This window comes from Xiphophorus maculatus, chromosome 6 (assembly GCF_002775205.1).
Source record: "Xiphophorus maculatus strain JP 163 A chromosome 6, X_maculatus-5.0-male, whole genome shotgun sequence".
Lineage (NCBI taxonomy): Eukaryota > Metazoa > Chordata > Actinopteri > Cyprinodontiformes > Poeciliidae > Xiphophorus > Xiphophorus maculatus.
In genome coordinates, this window is record NC_036448.1 from 9,659,317 (window position 1) to 9,678,656 (window position 19,340).

At 37.3% G+C, this 19,340-nt stretch overlaps 1 protein-coding gene across 1 annotated transcript in view; it reads left to right on the forward strand.

The window, feature by feature from the left end:
• The window catches only part of brinp2 (BMP/retinoic acid inducible neural specific 2), a 204,522-nt gene that overhangs the window by 105,237 nt on the left and 79,945 nt on the right, over window positions 1-19,340 (forward strand). The window contains exons 3-4 of the mRNA XM_023335459.1: window positions 15,432-15,622; window positions 16,770-16,951. Of these exons, the coding sequence (XP_023191227.1) occupies window positions 15,432-15,622; window positions 16,770-16,951 (373 nt within the window). The remainder of the gene's footprint in view (window positions 1-15,431; window positions 15,623-16,769; window positions 16,952-19,340) is intronic.

Here is a 19,340-nt window from a genome sequence, read left to right on the forward strand (position 1 = left end):
TCTCTTCCCCTTAATTTTAGTGAAATTAATTGCGTTTTGTGAAGAAGCTGATAGGGGCTGGACCCACAAATTACCACTTGTGTCTATATTCAGTTGTTGTTCCACTGTGAGTGTGAAAGACAAATTAAGCATATGGAAAAGAGCAGATGGTGGCCAGGTCATTGTTTGGAACCAGTTAGTTCTAACACAGTCTGCTGTTTGGCAGAAAGCCTGAAATTTGGCTCACTGGGAAGTGGTAAAATGTTGGGACCACCCAAAGCTTATGAGGCATAAAGGACACTACAAGGTCCATTATTTTTGGCAAGGTGTGTCTAAACAGTCTTGCCTTCCTTCTGCTTGACTAAAATGCAACTCTTCATCTTCTAACTTGATCACACTCATCGCTCTTGTGCTGGCTGATCTTCACTGGTTCGCTGTGTGCCAAAGGATTTATTTTAATATTCTTTCATTTGTTTTTATGTCTCAACGGCCTCACTCTACCATTTCTCGCTGACTTGCTGCACTTGTACTCTCCTTCACAGCCCCTGAGGTCAACTGTACCAAAGGTGAAGCTGAAGCTCAGAGGTGATCAGGCTTTTGCATTACAGCAGCTCCGAAATTATGGCTTGTTTCTCCGTGTTAGCTGGGATCTTTCTCCGTTTTCTTTTAAATCCTTTCTGATTTCTCATCTTGTTTTCTTTCTGACATTCAATACGATATTAGTTTGTTCATTTGTGTGCATGTTTATGTTGTCTGACATTATTACTTTATGTACAATTTTTCACTTTTCCTCTTTTTGTATAGTCAAGCATTTGTCATCTTAAATAGGGTTTATGCATAAACTGGTTCAGATTGGATTGGAATCTGATATGAAGCCCATCTACTATATGAATGTACAATGGGATTCTGTTTTTATGGGAATATTTCATATTTGAGATGTCATCTCCTGTGATATTTAGCACCATTTGATTTGTAATGTGTGACCATAGCAGATTTCTAGATCCTATAGGATCTGGGCATATTTATTTAATGTACATTGATTCATTAAATAATTGTAGGATTACTATGTCTTCTGGGAAAGAATGTGGGGAAAGTGTTTTCCCACATTCCAACTCTGAAAAAGTGTTGTAAAAAAAAAAATACACATTTGGAAATATGTATCCCAAATTTTGCATTTCTATTTCTTCATAAACCAACTTTATTTGTCTGTCCCTTCTGCTCTTAAGTGCATCCATCCACCAGTTCTCTCATTCCCTGTATTATCCATCCATCATCATCCATTCATCCTTGGAATTCTGAAATTATTCTTAATATTAACAACTTAAAAGTTTATGTTCAATGTGAAATAACACTAAAATTTACACTATGTAGTTTAGTGCCACATTACAGATGTTTTTTCTTAAGTCAAGATGTTCTTATAAATTGTTTAACCAGTAATCTGATGAGCTTCTAACAACAGATTACAGCAAGAACCATGTCAAACTAGAAATTGAAACTTTGTGTCAGAAAAGTGTTATTTATTTATTTTAGTACTGTCGAAGGCAATCTCTAATAACTGTCTTATTCCCTGAGTCTTTGGTGACACCGGGGCCACAGACAATCTTCACCTCATACTAGTGAACTGGAATTGGATTGTAATTGGTCCTTGTTGCCCACATGCGCGCACATGTCATGCGTGCAGTATGGGAAATTGCTGGCAAAACAGCCTCCCAGCAGGCTGAGATTGACAGCAAGCTGTATTTATGAAGTGCCACCACATCTGTGTATAAACACGCACTGATTCAATTATTTCATCTCAGCTGGAATAAAAGGCACAAACAAACTGGATTCTTCTACATTCTGCCAATTTTCCATTGGGAAATGACTACAGGGCAGAACTGTAAGAGGCAAAATAACCTGCATTTGTATGCTTGCCTCTCGTGTGCGCTCCCTTTCAATTTAGCAGAAGTCAATTTGAATTATAATGCAGAGGTTTAGTCTCTATTCACAAAGTGCAGGGTAAGAGTTGTTGGTGGGGGATGGATGTCGGAAGTAGGAGAGCATGAGGATCCTTGATTTGTCTGCCAGTAATCCCTGATCTCATTTGGGTGAAATTGCCAATTTTGCAACAAAAAAAAAAAGAATAATAATAACAACTCTCTGTTTGGTATTTGTCTGTAAAGTAAATTTATTTTCTCACCTAGCAGTTAAGTTTTATAATTGAGTAAATTACAACGGCAAAACGTCAGAGGGAGGATGGGCAGGACGTATAAGGGGGGAGTAATATTTGATGACACACAAACCAGAGTTTGATTAAGATAAACAGCAGGGATACAAACAAACATGCTATTAGGGATCAGTATACTTCTAACAGTTATTTAAATAAAATTAAAATCTGCACAAAACAGTTTGAAAAAGAGCTGCTGTGTGGAAAGGTTTAAGGTGTGAGCTTGTCTGAACAAGTTTTTTCTACAAGCTGTTGGCAAATAAAAATCTACAATAAAATATCAGCAGTTGCACTGTTCTGTGTTGCATATTATTACTCTGTTTTTCTCAACAATAGACTACTGACAACCAGGTTATATGGAAATTATACAGCGCAGCTGTTAGTAGCCTTGCTATGTTTCATTAGGTCACATTTTTATGACATGTTATACTGGCTTTTTGAGCCAATACTGAAAGGAAAAGAAAAATGTGCTAATTACCTAGACTGTTGTTTTTTTATGTCATTAAATACATCTGTGTCAAAGTATGTGTCCCACCTAACTATCTCAAATCTACGGACAGATCTATAAAAACTCTGAAAACTTTTCCCCTGTGTGATGCAGGGATCGCTATGCACATCAATACGTAATCTCCCTTGTGTAGTAGCAGCTATGAATAATGCAAGTGCCCATATAGCTGTGGCTTCTCAAAAATGTATTACTGCGGAGTGGCAGGGAAACCACACAGAGACAGGCTGAGCACATCTCAACAAATTAACACTGGCAGATCACTTTTTATGTCAAAGACACCAGAGATGTTTAATCTCAGTGTCTTTCAGAACAATTATTCAGCTGGGGAACAGACAAATTGAAGTCTCCTCATTTGAAATGGATTCGTTTTAATGCAGAAATGGTTATCTAACGCCGAAGTGATAGACTTCGTCCCTTTTTTTTTTTTTTTGTAGCCAGGAGAGCTGGAAACAAAAAAATTAATAAACTCCCAAACCTAGTTTTTTAGGGTGCAATGGAAATAGGACATATCAGCCTCCTGTCTCTCTCCCTCTTTCTCTCTCTCATGCACACACACATACTCACGCCGAGGGGAGGAGATGGGTTATAGCACAACTCTCAAAATAGCTGAGGGAAATGTAATAGGGAAACCAAGGCATTCATCTCCCTGATTTCACCTGTATGGTCCTGATAAATTAAGGCAAGGAAGTAAATTTCAGAGCGTCTCGCACATCCTTAGAGTTACCTTTTGTCAAAGCCAAAGTAACACTAGAATACGCTTGATGGGATAGATTTTGCATGTTTCGAACCAATATGCTGTTTCATTACGAACCAGGGCAGAAATGCAAAATATCATCAGGGCAGAAAAATTGTGTTTGGAGGTTGTTGTGCTGCTACACTTTTACTTTAAACGTTCCTCCAATCAAGGAAAGAACAAGGGGCCTGTCCTGCCTTCACCAGCACATTCTGATTAAACAGTAGTAATTCTTTTAAAAACTCCATGTGGAATGATTATTCCTAAAAGACCAAACATTCTTAAGCTTTCTTTATGCAGTAACCAGTCATGTGTATTGCTGTAAATTTCACTAAACATTTTTTCACGTTAGCTATTGTTGATCACTCACATCTGCAATGTGTATTCTCAAAGATGTAACCCGCTTCTGTGTTTAAGCAATGCACTTTTAAGAATGCCACTTCTGTGCCAGTTCAATCAAGAAAGCTGTTCACACACTCACCTTTTATTTTTAAATAGCAAACTTTCTTCATCCAAGCCAGCAGGCACTTTTAAAACTGGTTCTTAATATATTTTGCATGCCTCAGGCCCTGTCCACACTAATGTAGTTGATCTCGTGCCTTGCTTGGATCTCCCATGCAAACACAAACTGATTGCAAGTAATTGGTGGGAAAAAGTAAGACTTTTAGTAACTCCGTAAAGATTGGGCATTCATGTGGATATATTTGGACTGGAAATCCATTGATTATTAAGAACTAAGACATAAAGGCTCATTTAGCACAACTCGACTGCTGCTTTAGATGATTAAAACCTCAAACACAGTGGGGGGATGTTTTGGTCTAACTACTAGTAACAAATCTGGCCGATAACTTTTCTCTCCCAGTTTATTTGTTAAAACACCACTTGACTGGGTCAAAGAAATATCAACCATCAAAAGTTCTTAGTTTATAGTTTTTATAACCCAAACCATGTTGGATATCAGATGCCGGGTTGCTTGCTGTGCTCTGACTTTCTCAGTCTCTTTACCAACTGGGAATCCACACAATCTGACTTCCAAGTACAAATATAATGCACTGTAAGTCATAGCAAAAGTTAGAGTAAAAAGCATTGTTTGGTTTACCCAGAAATTGAGCATTACAAGTGTAATTCTCTTTCTACTGCCTTTTTTTTTTTAAAGAACAACATATATATTTATAATTTAAGGTATTAAGTGATAAGATTTTTAAAAATAATTTCAAGCATCTCAATCTTTTTCCTGTTGAATTACATTTTAAAAATTAAATAAATTGAATATTGAAATATGTTTGTGTTAAATTAGACCCAAGAGCAAACAGTACATGGGTAAAATTCCCAACCTCAGGCAATGCAGTGTTTTAGGCAGACTAGAAGGCGTGTACTGGGGGAGAATGTGTTTATTTCACTGATGAGAGATGTGAGATTTGACCAAACAATAATCTTTACTAAGTAATTACTTCTTTTAAGGTTCCCTTTTCAAAGCTCACTTTATACAGATTACGTCCTGCTTTTTTAGTGAATTACGTAGGATTTGCTCCATGTCAAATCTCGGCAGTGTTATTGATGCGTTAATGGCATATTGAGTCTCAAGGTATGCAGAGAGCTTAAATGTGAAAAATGTCGAAAGCAGCTGACGGAGACACCCAACCCAGATCTGCCAGCTTCATAAACAGGCAGGTGATGTCTTCTATAAATTCATGGCACACTGAAATATTCACATTATCGAATGGTGAATTTGTTGACTTTCTCTCCATAATATTGACTCTAAAATCAGCATGCTGCATTGCTGAAACTTTTTTTTTTTACGGCAGATGATGTTTTTGGTCCACATAGTAATCTCTATTAGTCCCTTCATGTCACAGCTCCCATGTGCTGTCATAATGCCATCGCTGTTTGGGGTCTCTTGCAGTGAACTTCTAGTTTAATTTCTTACAGGAGAGGCATAATGACTTGGATGGGAGCACCTCAGACATCATTAAAAATCATGCACTAGCATTCTTCCTCCACGCTGGGTTGATGGTCTATTTCTAGAGGGTCCTTGCAAGACAGCAGGGAGTTTTAATGAACTCGAATCCCAGGACAAGAGAATCGACTTCATGATTCAGCTCCTAGGGTGAAAAATTGAAACGGCTCTCGCTTCAGAGCAGAGCCAAGCTTCTTTTATATGTAGTGTTTGGGAGTAATAATCCTGTGGTTGAATGTTTGACGAGGCTGTTTGAAAAATGTTATGTGCCAATTTTCAGGTTTAGGAGCCGTATGTACAGTTCGGCCTCCGTGCTGAGTGCTGTGTAACAAACGCGGACGTGTCAGTCATAATTTTAAACTTGCAAACATTTTCATTTCGCAGCTTTTAGAATTAATCGAGTTCATCTCAAGAAGTGTCTCGAAATTTGATGTTTTATTCATTCTAAGCTGCTGATGTTGCTTCATTTTCAGAAGTGTTTGTGTTTTCACTTCTTAGCTGTGATAACCAAGTTCCCTTGAGCGTAATAGTCTAATAAAAACACACATCCGATGAGGCAGCTAAAAAATATCACCTGTCCTGCTCACCAAAGCTCATTTCCATGGAGGATTTGTTGTGAACAATGAAGCACAATTTTTATGGAGAACCTGAAGGTTGTGCAAACCCCCTCCGCCCGCAACCACCAACTCCAGAAATAGTCAGAAATAATAAGTGGGCCACTTCTTATTAATAGGTAACACTGTACCTGATTCAGGTGATGCTGCTCGTTATAAAGTTTCAGCTCTGTTCACTTACAACACCACAAACTTCTCATCATGAGTCACAGCTCCGAACAAACAGGCTTGTAGTGAACACGGTGGGAGAGGGCACAAGTGCAATTCCCACTTCTGTGTGTGTTTCGTTCACATTTCCTCTCTATGGCTTTGTTCCATCAAAATTCTTTTTGGCTCTTTTTATTTTCATTTTTAGAAATTTGGATCTAGACCAAACCACAAAGGAGTCATGGTAAATAAATAAATAAATTAAAGGGTTTATCTAGCTTTATTTTTGGCTTCAGAGGTGTACATACTTTTCATTGAATCTTTCAATGTTCTATTATGAGAAAACATTCAAAATCTATTGCCACCCTGGTAAAAATGTTAAATGTTAAAAAAAGCTGTGATCCCTTGAAACTGGAAAGTTTTTAAAAAGACCAAGCTTTGACTTGAGGGCATTTACTGGGGAAAAAAAACCCAAATGAATAAATAAAATGTTCTTACTTTGACTGAGATGACCTATGAAAAAAAGTTTACAGTTTTGTGCCTGGTTAACCACTGTGTTGCCATAATGCTTTGGATTATTATCTTGTTAAAACACCTTCTGGAAAAAAAAAATCAATTTACTGGTAGAGTCCACAAGATCTATCACTGGGAGAATCCCCCAGAATTCTTTGGTATTTTATAAAGTCCATGATATTATTCACACTTACAGATTCCCCGAAGGGACATAGAGGAATGTTTTCTTTTACTTTACCTAACAACAGTTTTACATTTCCATGCAAGACTTTTGCAGTCCCTTGCAATATGTTTTATGTTTCCTCGCAATAATGTATTCAAGATTATGCGACATCTTGAACACTGAAAGTCTTTCTGCTACAATACAAGGTTTTAAAGGTTTTTCTATGTGCGTTCCTTTTCTTTAGGATACAAATGCACCACTAACTTATTTGCAAAGTACTTGAAGCAAAATGGGTCAAACTTGGGTTTTCCATCTCTACTCAAAGACATAATCATGACATAAACTTTCTCTAAGGAAAGGAAGAAAGAAAACAATATATCCAAACTATTTGGACTATTTTTGATTTATTTTTATGGCGCAGTATCACCATGTGACAGTTTTGGTTGTGTCTTTTCTGTGTTGGTAGTCTGAATGGTTAATAAAGGGCTGTTTTCATACGGTTCCATGTCCACCTTGCATAAACCAACATGAACATGCATGGATTGATTTTCAACCAGTTTTCTGCACTAAGGAGTGGAAAATGTATAAATGCATTTAGACATAAGACAAAACACATTTTGAGTGAGGCTCTTTAAAGGTCAGTGTGCAATTTTAAATTGACATTTATCACTCTGACTGCATGCAGAATAGATGATGGTGTAGTTCAAAAACTTATTGCGAGGGAACATAATATTTATTGAGAGGAAATGCAATACTTTTGCTAGGTAACAAAATAAAAAAAATCCCGTCATGTCCCCTAGAGGGCACCTCTCTGCTCCGCTGCTGATGAAGTCTGGAATGTCTTGTTGTTTGTTCTTATAATTCTGCATAATTCACCATGTCAATATTTGCATGAATATATAAAGCCTGTTGCTGTTAAGCATTTTCGCTTACGTGTCTATCACGTCCCCATGACAACTTTATGTTGACTGTTATCATATTGATGTCAACTTTGAAACAAAATGAACTCATAAAACTCTTATTCTCAAACTTATCAGCCCGGTGACACATGAAAACCAGTTCGACGTGAACACTGTTTCCACTGGGTAGTTCAATGTGTGACACCAAGTACGCGGTCATAAAAATCTATCCTTGCGCTGACATGTCCGGCGGACGTCTGCTTGGTGTCCGCGCGGATCTCTGCGGACTGAAGTGCGCCCGAGTATGTTGGGGCCTTAAGGAACCACTCCCGGCTGCAAAGCCTTGTATATTTTTATATCTCCCCTACTGTCCTACTCGCTATATGAAGGACTACTGAGACAAATATGAGCCCTCAGCCAGCCACAGGCCAGTGGTTAAAAACAATAACCTCTCTGTCATGTCATATTTATGCCACAGGGAAACAAATTGTTATGGCTTACTAATAAAAACTTCTTGCTAATAAGAAGTTTGTTGTGCATCTTTACTAGAGGTCAGCCACAAATTTGCATCAGAAATAATGAAATAAAGGACTGGGCTATAAAATACTTGTGAAATTAATCATTTTAAATAGAATCATGCAAGAATAGAGAATAAGCTCACTTATGTAGTTTTTGTTTGCAGATGCTGATCATAGACCAGTATTGAAAAGGTGGGCAATCAAGAAAGAAAAATCTAAAAAAAAAAAAAAAAAAGACTAATGGCAGAAAATTTAGAAAAAAATGCTTTCTGATGCGTTTTCTGAGTTATCTTTATCTGAAGGAATATTTTTAAAGATATATTTGAGGAATGTATGTATGCACATGTACGGTATACTATAGCTAAGTGTCAATTTGTCCTCCATCTTTGGAATCAAACCTTTGGGGAAAACAATAATAATTTTCTCAAAAACACAAAAAGTGATTAATACGTGATGCATTCACCCCTACGACCATCCATTTATATCATCTGATATCTGACAGCTAATGACATCCAGGTGTTGCTCTTTCCAGCTCTGCTGCCAGGACGAATATCCAAAATAAATTTCTGCATAGGTTAGAGATTCTTTTTCCTTCATTTAAAAACTAAATTTCCTCTTCTTCAGCAAAAATGAGTGCCAGAGCTGCAGGTGCAATCAGCGCTGTGCTAAAACCTTTTAATTAACACAATCTATCATCATTAGCCAAGCGGTCAGCTAGCAGCCCCACTGTTAACTCTTAGGGAACGGAGCGAGGAGAAAAGTAAATGATGCAGTGTGCTTCTTTGCTTTTCGGGCTCGGTCACCATCAGTTCCCACATTTGCTGTGCTCACTCATTGCGGAGCAACGCTGAAAACACATCAGTCTACATCAGCACCTCTAAATCAGTCCACGTCTACTGCCATCCTGTGACTTGCAGGACTAAATACTAAGCTGCAAGTAGTGCTTGTCAGTGCATGCAATGAATTGTACTTGCCTGCATCTGAATGAGATTAACATTTGATTTAAAATATGTGGAATTAAATATTGCTGGAATTTAAAGACTTGGTTTCCCTAGCGTTGTTCTGTGCCTCAAGTATGTTTGTTCACTAAAATTCACCAACAACAATCTCGGAAATTCACAGAACAGCTGTGCTTACACATATGAGAGAAGACATTGTGCGTCCCAGCTACACAGATATGACGCATTTGGTTGATATTTGCCATCCATTTATATCCTCTGATATCTCACTGATATTCAGCCAAGAGCTTTTGAGCATAACACTTCAGAGTCACAAAACATTCACATCTTGAAGGCTCAGGGTGTTATCACCTGAAGCAAGTTAATGTTGTAGCAAAATCTCTAAGGTTAGGTAAGGATTTTTTAAAGTGCCTTGGGGAAAAGCAGTTCTTTCAGATAAGGTCAGTTTTGGTATGTGTGTTGTACCCTTCACCGTGTCACTTTTCTTCCACCTCACAATTGTGCACTCCTTTTTGTGGGCCTCTAGCATAAAATCCCCCTATAAATATTTTGAAATTTTTGGTTGCTACTTGACAAAATGTAAAACAATGAAATTGTTAGATACTTTTTCCAGGCCCTGCAGTTGCATTAATCAGTCATTCAGGGCTAGTTCCAAATTGACATGCACATAGCTAACTAACCAGTGTGCTTGGTTTAAAAAAAAAAAAAAAAAGTCAATGTGTGGCTGCAGCAATTATTGCAAAGGTGATTCAGAGTCTGGAGGGGGCTGAGAACAGGAATTGTTACTGTAGAAAGAACAAGGTGCATTGCTGCGCCATGGCCATGCAGAGAAAAGTGTTTTACAAGTGAGACATCTTAGACTTGACTGGAAGAGTAGAGTACGCTGAGAATGCAAGCAGAAGAAAAACTTGTGAAAGTAAAGGAAGGATACGTGTCTCTGGACACAGAGTGAGAAAGAAAAGGTTGCCTCTGTTCCTCTTGAAAATTTTTATTCTTTTCTTTACGTCTTTGCCTTCCTGCTACAAGGTGCGCCCTCACACCCATTTGAGGCTGACTCATTTGCACCGCCTTCTAGACAGAACAGTGTGGCCGGAGCTCAGGGTAGCCTGTACTAGGGTTGTGCTGCGACTGTGCAGCTGTGGGCAGACCTTAATTGGCACATTAAGAGAGAATGAACCTCCTAATGAAGCACAAGTGTGACCATATGCTCCCGAGGCCATTCCTTCTAAGGACAGCTTTGTCACGCTCTGTAGTAAATGGTAGCAAAACTGAGTCCTTCTTTGAAGGCAAGCATTTAATGCAACAACGAAAAACTAATTACAGCCCACTGCTGTCTTTATTATAGTACTGCCTGAATGATCCTATTCATATTTTCTTTATAATATCAGGGAGAACAGGCCTATTGTATGTTTCTGAGAAGCTGTCAACACAATAATTATGGTACTGTGTTGTCTATAATGGTAAACTTTTGACCGCTAAAAAATAGCTGCTAGTAGGGAAACTGTGACAATGATACACTACATTTATACCTCCTCCTGTGTATGTTCTATTGTGTGTATAGGCAAGAAAGTGCATTCATGGGGGGGGGGGGGGGGGGGGGGAACAGTGTTTTGTTCCAGACTACCGGATTCATACCACTTATATCCAAAGTCTGTTTTGTTTGCACATGCATGTAGATCAGGGGCTTAGCTTTTTCAAGCTAATCTGCTAATTTAGACATCATTTATAAGTCACATTATCTTGCCTTGAATAGCAGCCTACAGACTGTAGACCATCAGTGTTATGCACTGATGAAAGCATGGTAATTTACAAAATATTTGTTCATGTGTTATTTTTAATTATTAATTATATGGACACATGATGTTACTCTGAATACACCATAAAACATGGAGGTGAATACACTGTGTATTCACTAGTACATGCACATAGCCATATATATATATTAGAAATTGTGTGTACATTTTTTTGTCATATAGTAACAGAAAATGCATTCCCTGATCTCATCAAATCCAAAGTTACAGCTATCATCCTATCTTTTAAACTTCCTGAATTTGATAAGGTTTTTTTTTGGGGGGGGGGGGGGGGGGTTGTTGACTGGCAAAATTGAGCTTGTTGCTGAGCAGGAAGTGACTTTGTCAGGATCTTGGTGTCAAACATGAATTTTTTTTAATGATTCATTAGTTGTGGTCTCAGCTCAGATTTAAGTGGGTATGATTTCTCAAATATGTCTCATTCAGTTTCATACTTTCACCTTGGCAATGTACTTGTGTACATTGCCAAATTTTGGAGAGAAACCTGTTAGAAATTCTCTCGAGGAATGAAAGAGCTAGGAGTCCATCCAGCCAGAGTTGGATCTTTCTCTTCGTTGAGACATAGGGCTAAAAGCAGAGTTTCCTCACAAACATACGGTTTGTGTTTCATTGCTTACCTGCCTCCTCTCTCCTGACTGACCTCTTTGCAAAGAAATAGGAAGATTGTAATGTAATAAAATCCAGATCATGGTCTGTCATTTGTGGATCTCTGGTATGGACTCTTGCCATAGGAGGTCAGTCAGTAGGTGAGGGTGACATGGGGCAGATTTTTTTCCTTACTAAACACATCACCTGCCCCCCCCCGAAGTCGAACCAGAGAGATGCTTCATCCTCCGAATCATCCACAATCTGTGCCCCAGGTTTTTACTTAATAGCCAGGTCATCTTTTTGGTGCCGAAATACACTCGTATGCTGTGCCTCATGTTTTTCAGGTTACATCTTTACACCATAGTGATCATTAAAAAAAATTCTGTGAAATATGAAAAAAATATTTCCTTACTAATTTGTGTGTTAACATGTAGAAATACCCATAGCTATTTGGCTTATGCTGCAGAAACAGTTATGAAAAGTGTGAGGAACAAGTAAACCCATAATATTATGCAAGACATTTGAATAATAATGCTTTATTTTTTTCCAAATAAACATGTTTGTGGGCATATTGCTTTTCATCCTAAGATGTTATTTGAGAAAGTGCCATTACACAATGAAAACTGACAAAAACTAAGGTTTGAAGGTTTGAGAATATAAAAAATACATTTTCCTTATTTTCTAATAATTACATGGAAAATTACTGGTCCTTGTTTTCTACCCTCCATTCTTGAAACTGGGATCATTAATCTGATAATAATTGTATCAATAATGATAATGCTGTGAAACAAAAATGTGATAAAGTTTGACATATTTCTCATTACCTTTAATGGCTCTTTTAAAGGTCAATGCATACAAGAACAGATAAATTGCCAGACAGCAGTTGAAGGAGCTGCAACTAACTGTGTACTTTTTTATGATTAGGATTTTAAAACTAGCTCAGAACTTTTATGTTCAGTGGTATTTCTACATTAGATGAGACCACTAAATGAGCCGTTAATTCTTTACTTTTTCTTCAACCTGAATCAGTCTAATTTCCTTGATAGATTCTTTTTCTTTTACTACAAGTTATAAGAAGAACGATAAACTTCTTTCTGACCAGGACATTTCATACTTCATAACAGCTCAAGTGATGAACCACTGGGACGTTCTCATAAAAGCCGCATAATGCTGGGCGTGTCGTGGTGGCGTAGTGGTTAGCGTGACCCATATTTGGAGGCCTTGAGTCCTCGACGTAGCCGTCGCGGGTTCGACTCCCGGACCCGACGACATTTGCCGCATGTCTTCCCCCCTCTCCTTCCCCGTTTCTTGTCAGCCAACTATCATATAAGGGACACTAGAGCCCACAAAAGACCCCCAGGAGGGGTAAAAAAAAAAAAAAGCCACATAATGCTGAAGACTTGAAATAAGTTTAATATTTAGGTTTTAATTGAATAACTTTAAGTTTTTAACATTGCTCATACTAATCATTTGGCTAGTCAAACAGCAAGAGCAATGGGGTACAGAATGGTAAAACCTAATTTGCTTGATTAAAACATGCCCCCGGGGGTAACAGTCTGGCCTCATTTATTAATTAGAACATTAATAATATATATTTTTCTTAGTCAAATGTGAACAGATGACATTATAAGTGAGACTGGCTGAAAAGGCTGTTTTTGTACACTAAAATAAACTTCACCATTTGTTATTAATATTATTTTATTTATTTATTTGGTGTGGGAAAAGTTTTTGATTTTGAGGCCAAACTGAGCTTCAGATTTATGAGTTTAAGGGAATGGTTGGCATTCAGTCTGAACCACAAAACATCATAAAATGCAACCAACTACTCAACAGTTCTGAATATTTTAATTTATGTCTAAAATTCTTAACTCTCCTTAGTGTTTTTTTATTATTAACACTGTAGTGAAGTAATGTGCATTGTTTCTGTTTTCAGTTTTTTTCTCCCTTTTCTTTAGTATTTTGTTATGAGTCTTTCAACTGTTCTGCTTCCAGCTTTATTACTGAACTGCAAAAACTGGTTTTTCACTAAATACATGCAGTAACAATCACTCCCATCAATTGAAGAAGAAAAGGCTTATTTGCACCTCGTTTTGTGTCGGGTCCCAGGTGTTCTGTCTTCAGCCACAATCACTGCAGATGCAGAAAAGATAAAGAAGTTACTACTTTAATATTATTACTCTAATTAACACATAACTCTAAGTTTTGACCCCTGGAGCCCATATTTGGAACTTTCACAACATTTAACAGGAGGAGTCTTATTAATATTGCATTTCTAATTCAATAGATGATGCTGCATATTGTAAAAAGCCACGGAAGGAGAAATTTGTTCATGTTATTCACTTAGGGATCAAAAGCATCTGCTAAAGTTAAAAAAAAAGTCAGATTTTTAATTATGTAGTGTACATAAATGCAATAAACTAATAGTATATAATTACTGCTGTAAGCAAAGCAAATCATAATACACTAGTAATAACATCACAGATTAAAGAAAGCTTATATGTAATTATATCCAGTTAAAGTGATTTCATAAAGAAATGGTTATTGTTCTTGCTGAAAGATCTTGGCTGTTCACTCCTGAGCCCCATATGTTTGACCTCCTCAACGTGTCCCCAGTGTAAGAGCCCAGTATGGTCCCATGTTTCAACCCCAGCAATAATACAATACAGACTGAGTGTAGGTTTTGGAATTAGAATTTGGGAATTGCCAAATATATGACTTTAAGCACAACTTATGCTATTAACTTATAGGCACAACTTATGAGACTTTTTGGAGGAACCTTGATCTGTTTTTAGGGGTTTAACTGCTAGGTATTACTTTTTTTTTTTCACCCACACAATTATAACTGGATAATTAAAGCAGTTTTGGTTTTTGAAAATCAGAAGTTGTTTGTGTTGGGTGAAATGTGTTAGCATTTAGTCACCAGATGAGGCGCCCTTTCCCCCTTAAAAAATAATTGATCAATTTAATTCACAGGCTAAAACTGAATTAGTCCATAAAAGTCCTTCAAATATGTAAATCAGCTGATCATGTTTGTGTTACCATAATGATCATAGCATTTGCATTTCCAGACCATTCACATGCAATGTTTTTCTTTTGTTTGCTCACATTAAATGTACTTAAAAATCACCTTAATGTTGTTGTCATTCACATATCTCGGCCAGAAAACAAAAAAACGCCTGAAATTTTAATGGGAATTTCTAAACTACAATTAAAGTTTTGATTGAATCCACCCTTACACCACACCAAGGTTGGTGTTTCTCTTTACCAAAACTTTGATTCATTTTAAGCATATAGTCTAGCAAAATCTTTACTCACATCATTTGAAGGCAGAACTTCTGCTGTTTTTCATCTACACTTTACTCTAATGGTCAGAGAGGAAATTATAATTGGCAGAATGCATTAAGGAAAACTTTGGACTTAGTAAATAAAATCAAAACATTGTTCATGCTTTTATTGAGTAAAAGAATAAACCATCTGTTTTCTATACCTTCTTTATTTAATTCCCATTTGCTTTGGGGCTGGTGAATATCTCCAGTGGACAATAGGCGAGAGACATGGGAACTTCTGGTCAGATTGTCAGCTTTTTGCAGAGTAACTTAGAAGAAAATTAGATTGATAAATCACATGTTGACACTAGATTTGAAGCATAGACACCAAGTCAGGTATTCTTTCATCTTCCCTGCTGAATGCAAATAGAAAACTGTGACCACTGTCTATGTAGACTTCAATTACATTCTGCAAAAGAGTGATTGTGTATGCAGGTCCTGGGTTGTGGCCTGATGAAGTAACAATGGAACACAGTGTGTATTCACTTGTAAATCTGTTCATACCTGCAGGGAGTTCAGCCACTGGAAGGTGAACAGCTTGGCAACAGAGAAGAGAGATTTCCTCAAAGCTCCGTTGCCCTTAGCACCAGAGTTCCTACGCAACCTGCGGTTACTGGGGCGGCGGCCAACCCTGCAGCAAATCAACGAAAACCTCATCAAGAAGTACGGCACCCACTTCCTGGTTTCTGCTACTCTGGGAGGTAAGGAGGACCTGCAGGTGTTCATTCTTAGAAATTGATGGGACACACGAAGATAGAAGAGATGCTCATTTTAGGACTTGTTGGAGTGATATCCTGTGTCAGTGTGCCACTGCAGACAAATGGAAAAAGTAAGCTAGACCCACACCTCATACCCTGAAGCATTTAAGCATTGTTATTGCTTGCGGTGGTAAAATTCCCCTTTTCTTTCCACTGAAGAAGACACACATAGCTGTAGAAATCTATAAAAAAAAAAAAAGAAACAAAATGAAATGAATAAAACTCTTGCTCTCTTCACCAGCTATATGCTGGAGTTTTTTTCAGCCTTTACCCCTGCAAAGTAAAACAGAACAAAACAAAACTGATATTGCAAATTCGTGTAATAAAGCAGTAGAGCTTTAAAATGCTCTCTTTTGTCATTCTGAATGGAATAGCAGTATTGAAATGTTCAACAAAAAGCTAAGTTTTTATGGTTTATTGTTTAGCAATAAAATCATTAGGTGGCTGGTGCATATTTCCAGCCGTTATTGAGCGAGAGGCGGGGTACACCTTGGGCAGGTCACAAGTCAATCGCAAAGCAACACAGAGATGCAGAACATGGTGTTTGATTGGATGAATGCAAATACATCATGAAGTAAGTAGAAAAACTTACTTCATTGTGTATATGTGTGCATAGCATATATACATTTTACATAGTTCTCACACCTTTTGGACTTTTTGATAGACTCTTAATATCATGCTGCTCTGAGTCTAACATTAAAGACAGATATTTCAGAATATTAGTGTTCAGTTTATGGCCAGGTAATACTCAGCGACCAGTAAGCTTTGACTTGTTTAAAACCTCTCCAGTTATTGGGTTCCAATAGGCTTAATGGCATTGGTCAGCTAAACTGGGAAATTCTTGTGATATTGCACGGATATAATAGAAGTATTTTGATTTTATAAGGTGTGCTATACTCGCATTTAAGGATAAGCATTGCAAAATTAGTCTCATTATATTCTTCCCCATATAATTCTGTAGAGATTTACAAGAGTTGAACCTTAAATCTTAAAAACCTTCCAAAATACTTGAATTAAAAAAAGTATTTCCAGGGAAAGTAGTAGCTTCTGTAATCAGGCACAGATGAATAAATTGATTTTTGATTCACAGGAGAAGAGTCTTTAACTATTTTCCTGGACAAGCAGAAGCTAAATAAGAAGTCGGAGGGCAACAGCAACAGCTCTGTGGTGTCCCTGGAGCTGCTCCATCAGTTGGCGGCATCTTATTTCACCGATCGGGAGAGCACCCTGAGGCGACTCCACCACCTCCAGATTGCCACCTCTGCCATTAAGGTACTGCACTCATTTACTCAGCATGTGTACTTACAGTACAAATCCAGATGCATAATGTTTGCTTCAGTGCCCTGCTGAAAAATGTCTGCTTCAGTATGCTGCTCATGCACTATAAAGCACATGCAAATGCAGTGTTTATTTGCTAAAACACACACTTTTGCGGTTTTTAGGATTAACAAGCAGCCAGTTATGAGGGTAGAGAGTCCAATATCAACGCTCCTATAAAACTCGTCTTTGCGGTTACATCTTTGTGGTGCTGCGTCTACAACAAATACCTTCAACAAACAATCATTTTTAAAGATTATTGTTGCAGTGCATGGTTTCAAGGTTCAAGAGATTAAAAAGAGTTCAAGAAAACACCTTTTTTTAATCTAAAGTGGCAAGTGTTGATTAATGACACGGTTCATGCACTGCAACTCTCAAAGGGAGCACAGCTTCGCAAATGTCAACTTTCTCTAAGGTCTCAAAGGGAATTGTACACATTTGCAGATACATATTGTACCCTATTACACGCCGTCTGGAATAATTTCCATTTGTTTTACTGCAAGGAGAAACTGTCAAATTAAAGTTACGGCAGCCTTTCAAGCTCAAAGGTGTCTTTTTTCTTACCATAGCTGCATTACTTCACAGATTTCAGTTCAGAGAATGGAGATAAAACCTGAAATCTTTTGAACTACTAATTTTAAGAGGCACAGTTGATTAAACCTTTACTCAAAAATACAGAAAAAAACCCAACCATTATGTCCTTTGTCTAACAATACATTGTCTGGTTCCTTTGGTGTCTAGTGGGAAAGAATAACCAAGAAAAGCATTTTTCACATATCTGCTGGCTTTCCTGTGGCGACAGCAGGTGTGTGGGTGGGTGGGCCATGCTTCTCTTCATCAACTTAAATAACAAATCTGATTGAAATGACAAATAATTGGCTTGGTGCCAAATTTATATGAAGCCAGTATATCATAAGTGTTTTGTCCTTGTAGTCTCCACTTGCTGAAAACTCTGCAAGCAAAGGTTAGATTGGCTCTCAGACCATTTTTGTTTCCAAGAGCCCCTTTAAACTGGAGTTCAAAGCACTTGATTGCTCTCCAATTAACATTCAAATGTTTGGATAAAACCGTTTTCATGCTGGATTCAAAATGAATAATTTTACCCTCAGGAAAAAAAAAAGTGATTTTTACATTGGCAATAAATATAACTTTAATTTCATGCTTAAAGAAAGGATGGGTGAATATTATTTTCATAAGTTAACTTCTGAAAATGCTCTCTTGTTGTAGTAATTACAACAAACTCTTTTAGCAAGTGGGGAAAAAGAAATTATACAAAAAGTAAAAAAGAAATGATCTTACTAAGCTTGGATACATTTTGGGGGGAATGTAAGTAATTATCTCACTGCAGCTAAAATGATTTATGTTTGCTAGTATGTACACTTATGAATGCACAATATTTCTCTCAGCACCAATTGTCTGTAGTAAACTGTACATGGTGAGACACAAACATATTTTTGATTTGTCTTGAACAGTTGGCTATGTTCTTCAAAGTATTGAGTTAATTTGATCAGAATTCAAAAACATTTAATGTGTCTAGCCTTTATGAAAGCAGGGGGAAATTAACATAAACAATAAATATATTTGTATAAGCCAGCTGGGGTCTGAAGATCGAGAATTGGTATCTCTTTGCAGAGATTTATAGCCCACTGGAGATTCCACAAATCTGGCCACTATGTGGCATGAAGACAGCCAGCAATGAAACAAACCCTTCAGAAATGCTGTCTGCAGTTTGACACAAGTCATGTGTGGAACACAGGAAATATGTATGAAGAAATGGCTTTGTTTAGATGAGATGAAAATTTAACTTTTTGGCCTACATGTAAATGTTAATGAAAAGTACCAACACTGACAAAGTATTTTCTTAAATAGGGGAAGGGAATCTGGTCAAAGTTGACGGTGAGCTAGATACAGCTAAATGTAGAACAATTATGGAAGGGAACATTTTAGAGGACAGAAAAGACTTAAAACTAAGGCAGAGGTTCCCTTTTCAGATCTGTTGGGAGATTTGGAAGTTGGTGAGCAACCTTGCTCTCTGTTCACTGGGTTCCAGCTATGTTGCAAAGAAAAATTGGCAAATATGTCAGCTTTTAGATTTACTCCCCTAAGAAGAACGTAGCCCTAAAGATCTGCAACTAGTCCCTCTTCTTAGATTATTTATAGAAAACATTTGAAAACCAAGTTTTTTTTTCTTTCAGTTCACAAGTAGGAGCTCTTCTACTGTGTGTATATATATATATATATATATATATATATATATTGATTCTTATTTAGGTTTGTGGTTATAGAAAGTTCAAGACATATTGATACTTTTCCAAGGTACGGCACACATGTACTGGAGTAACTC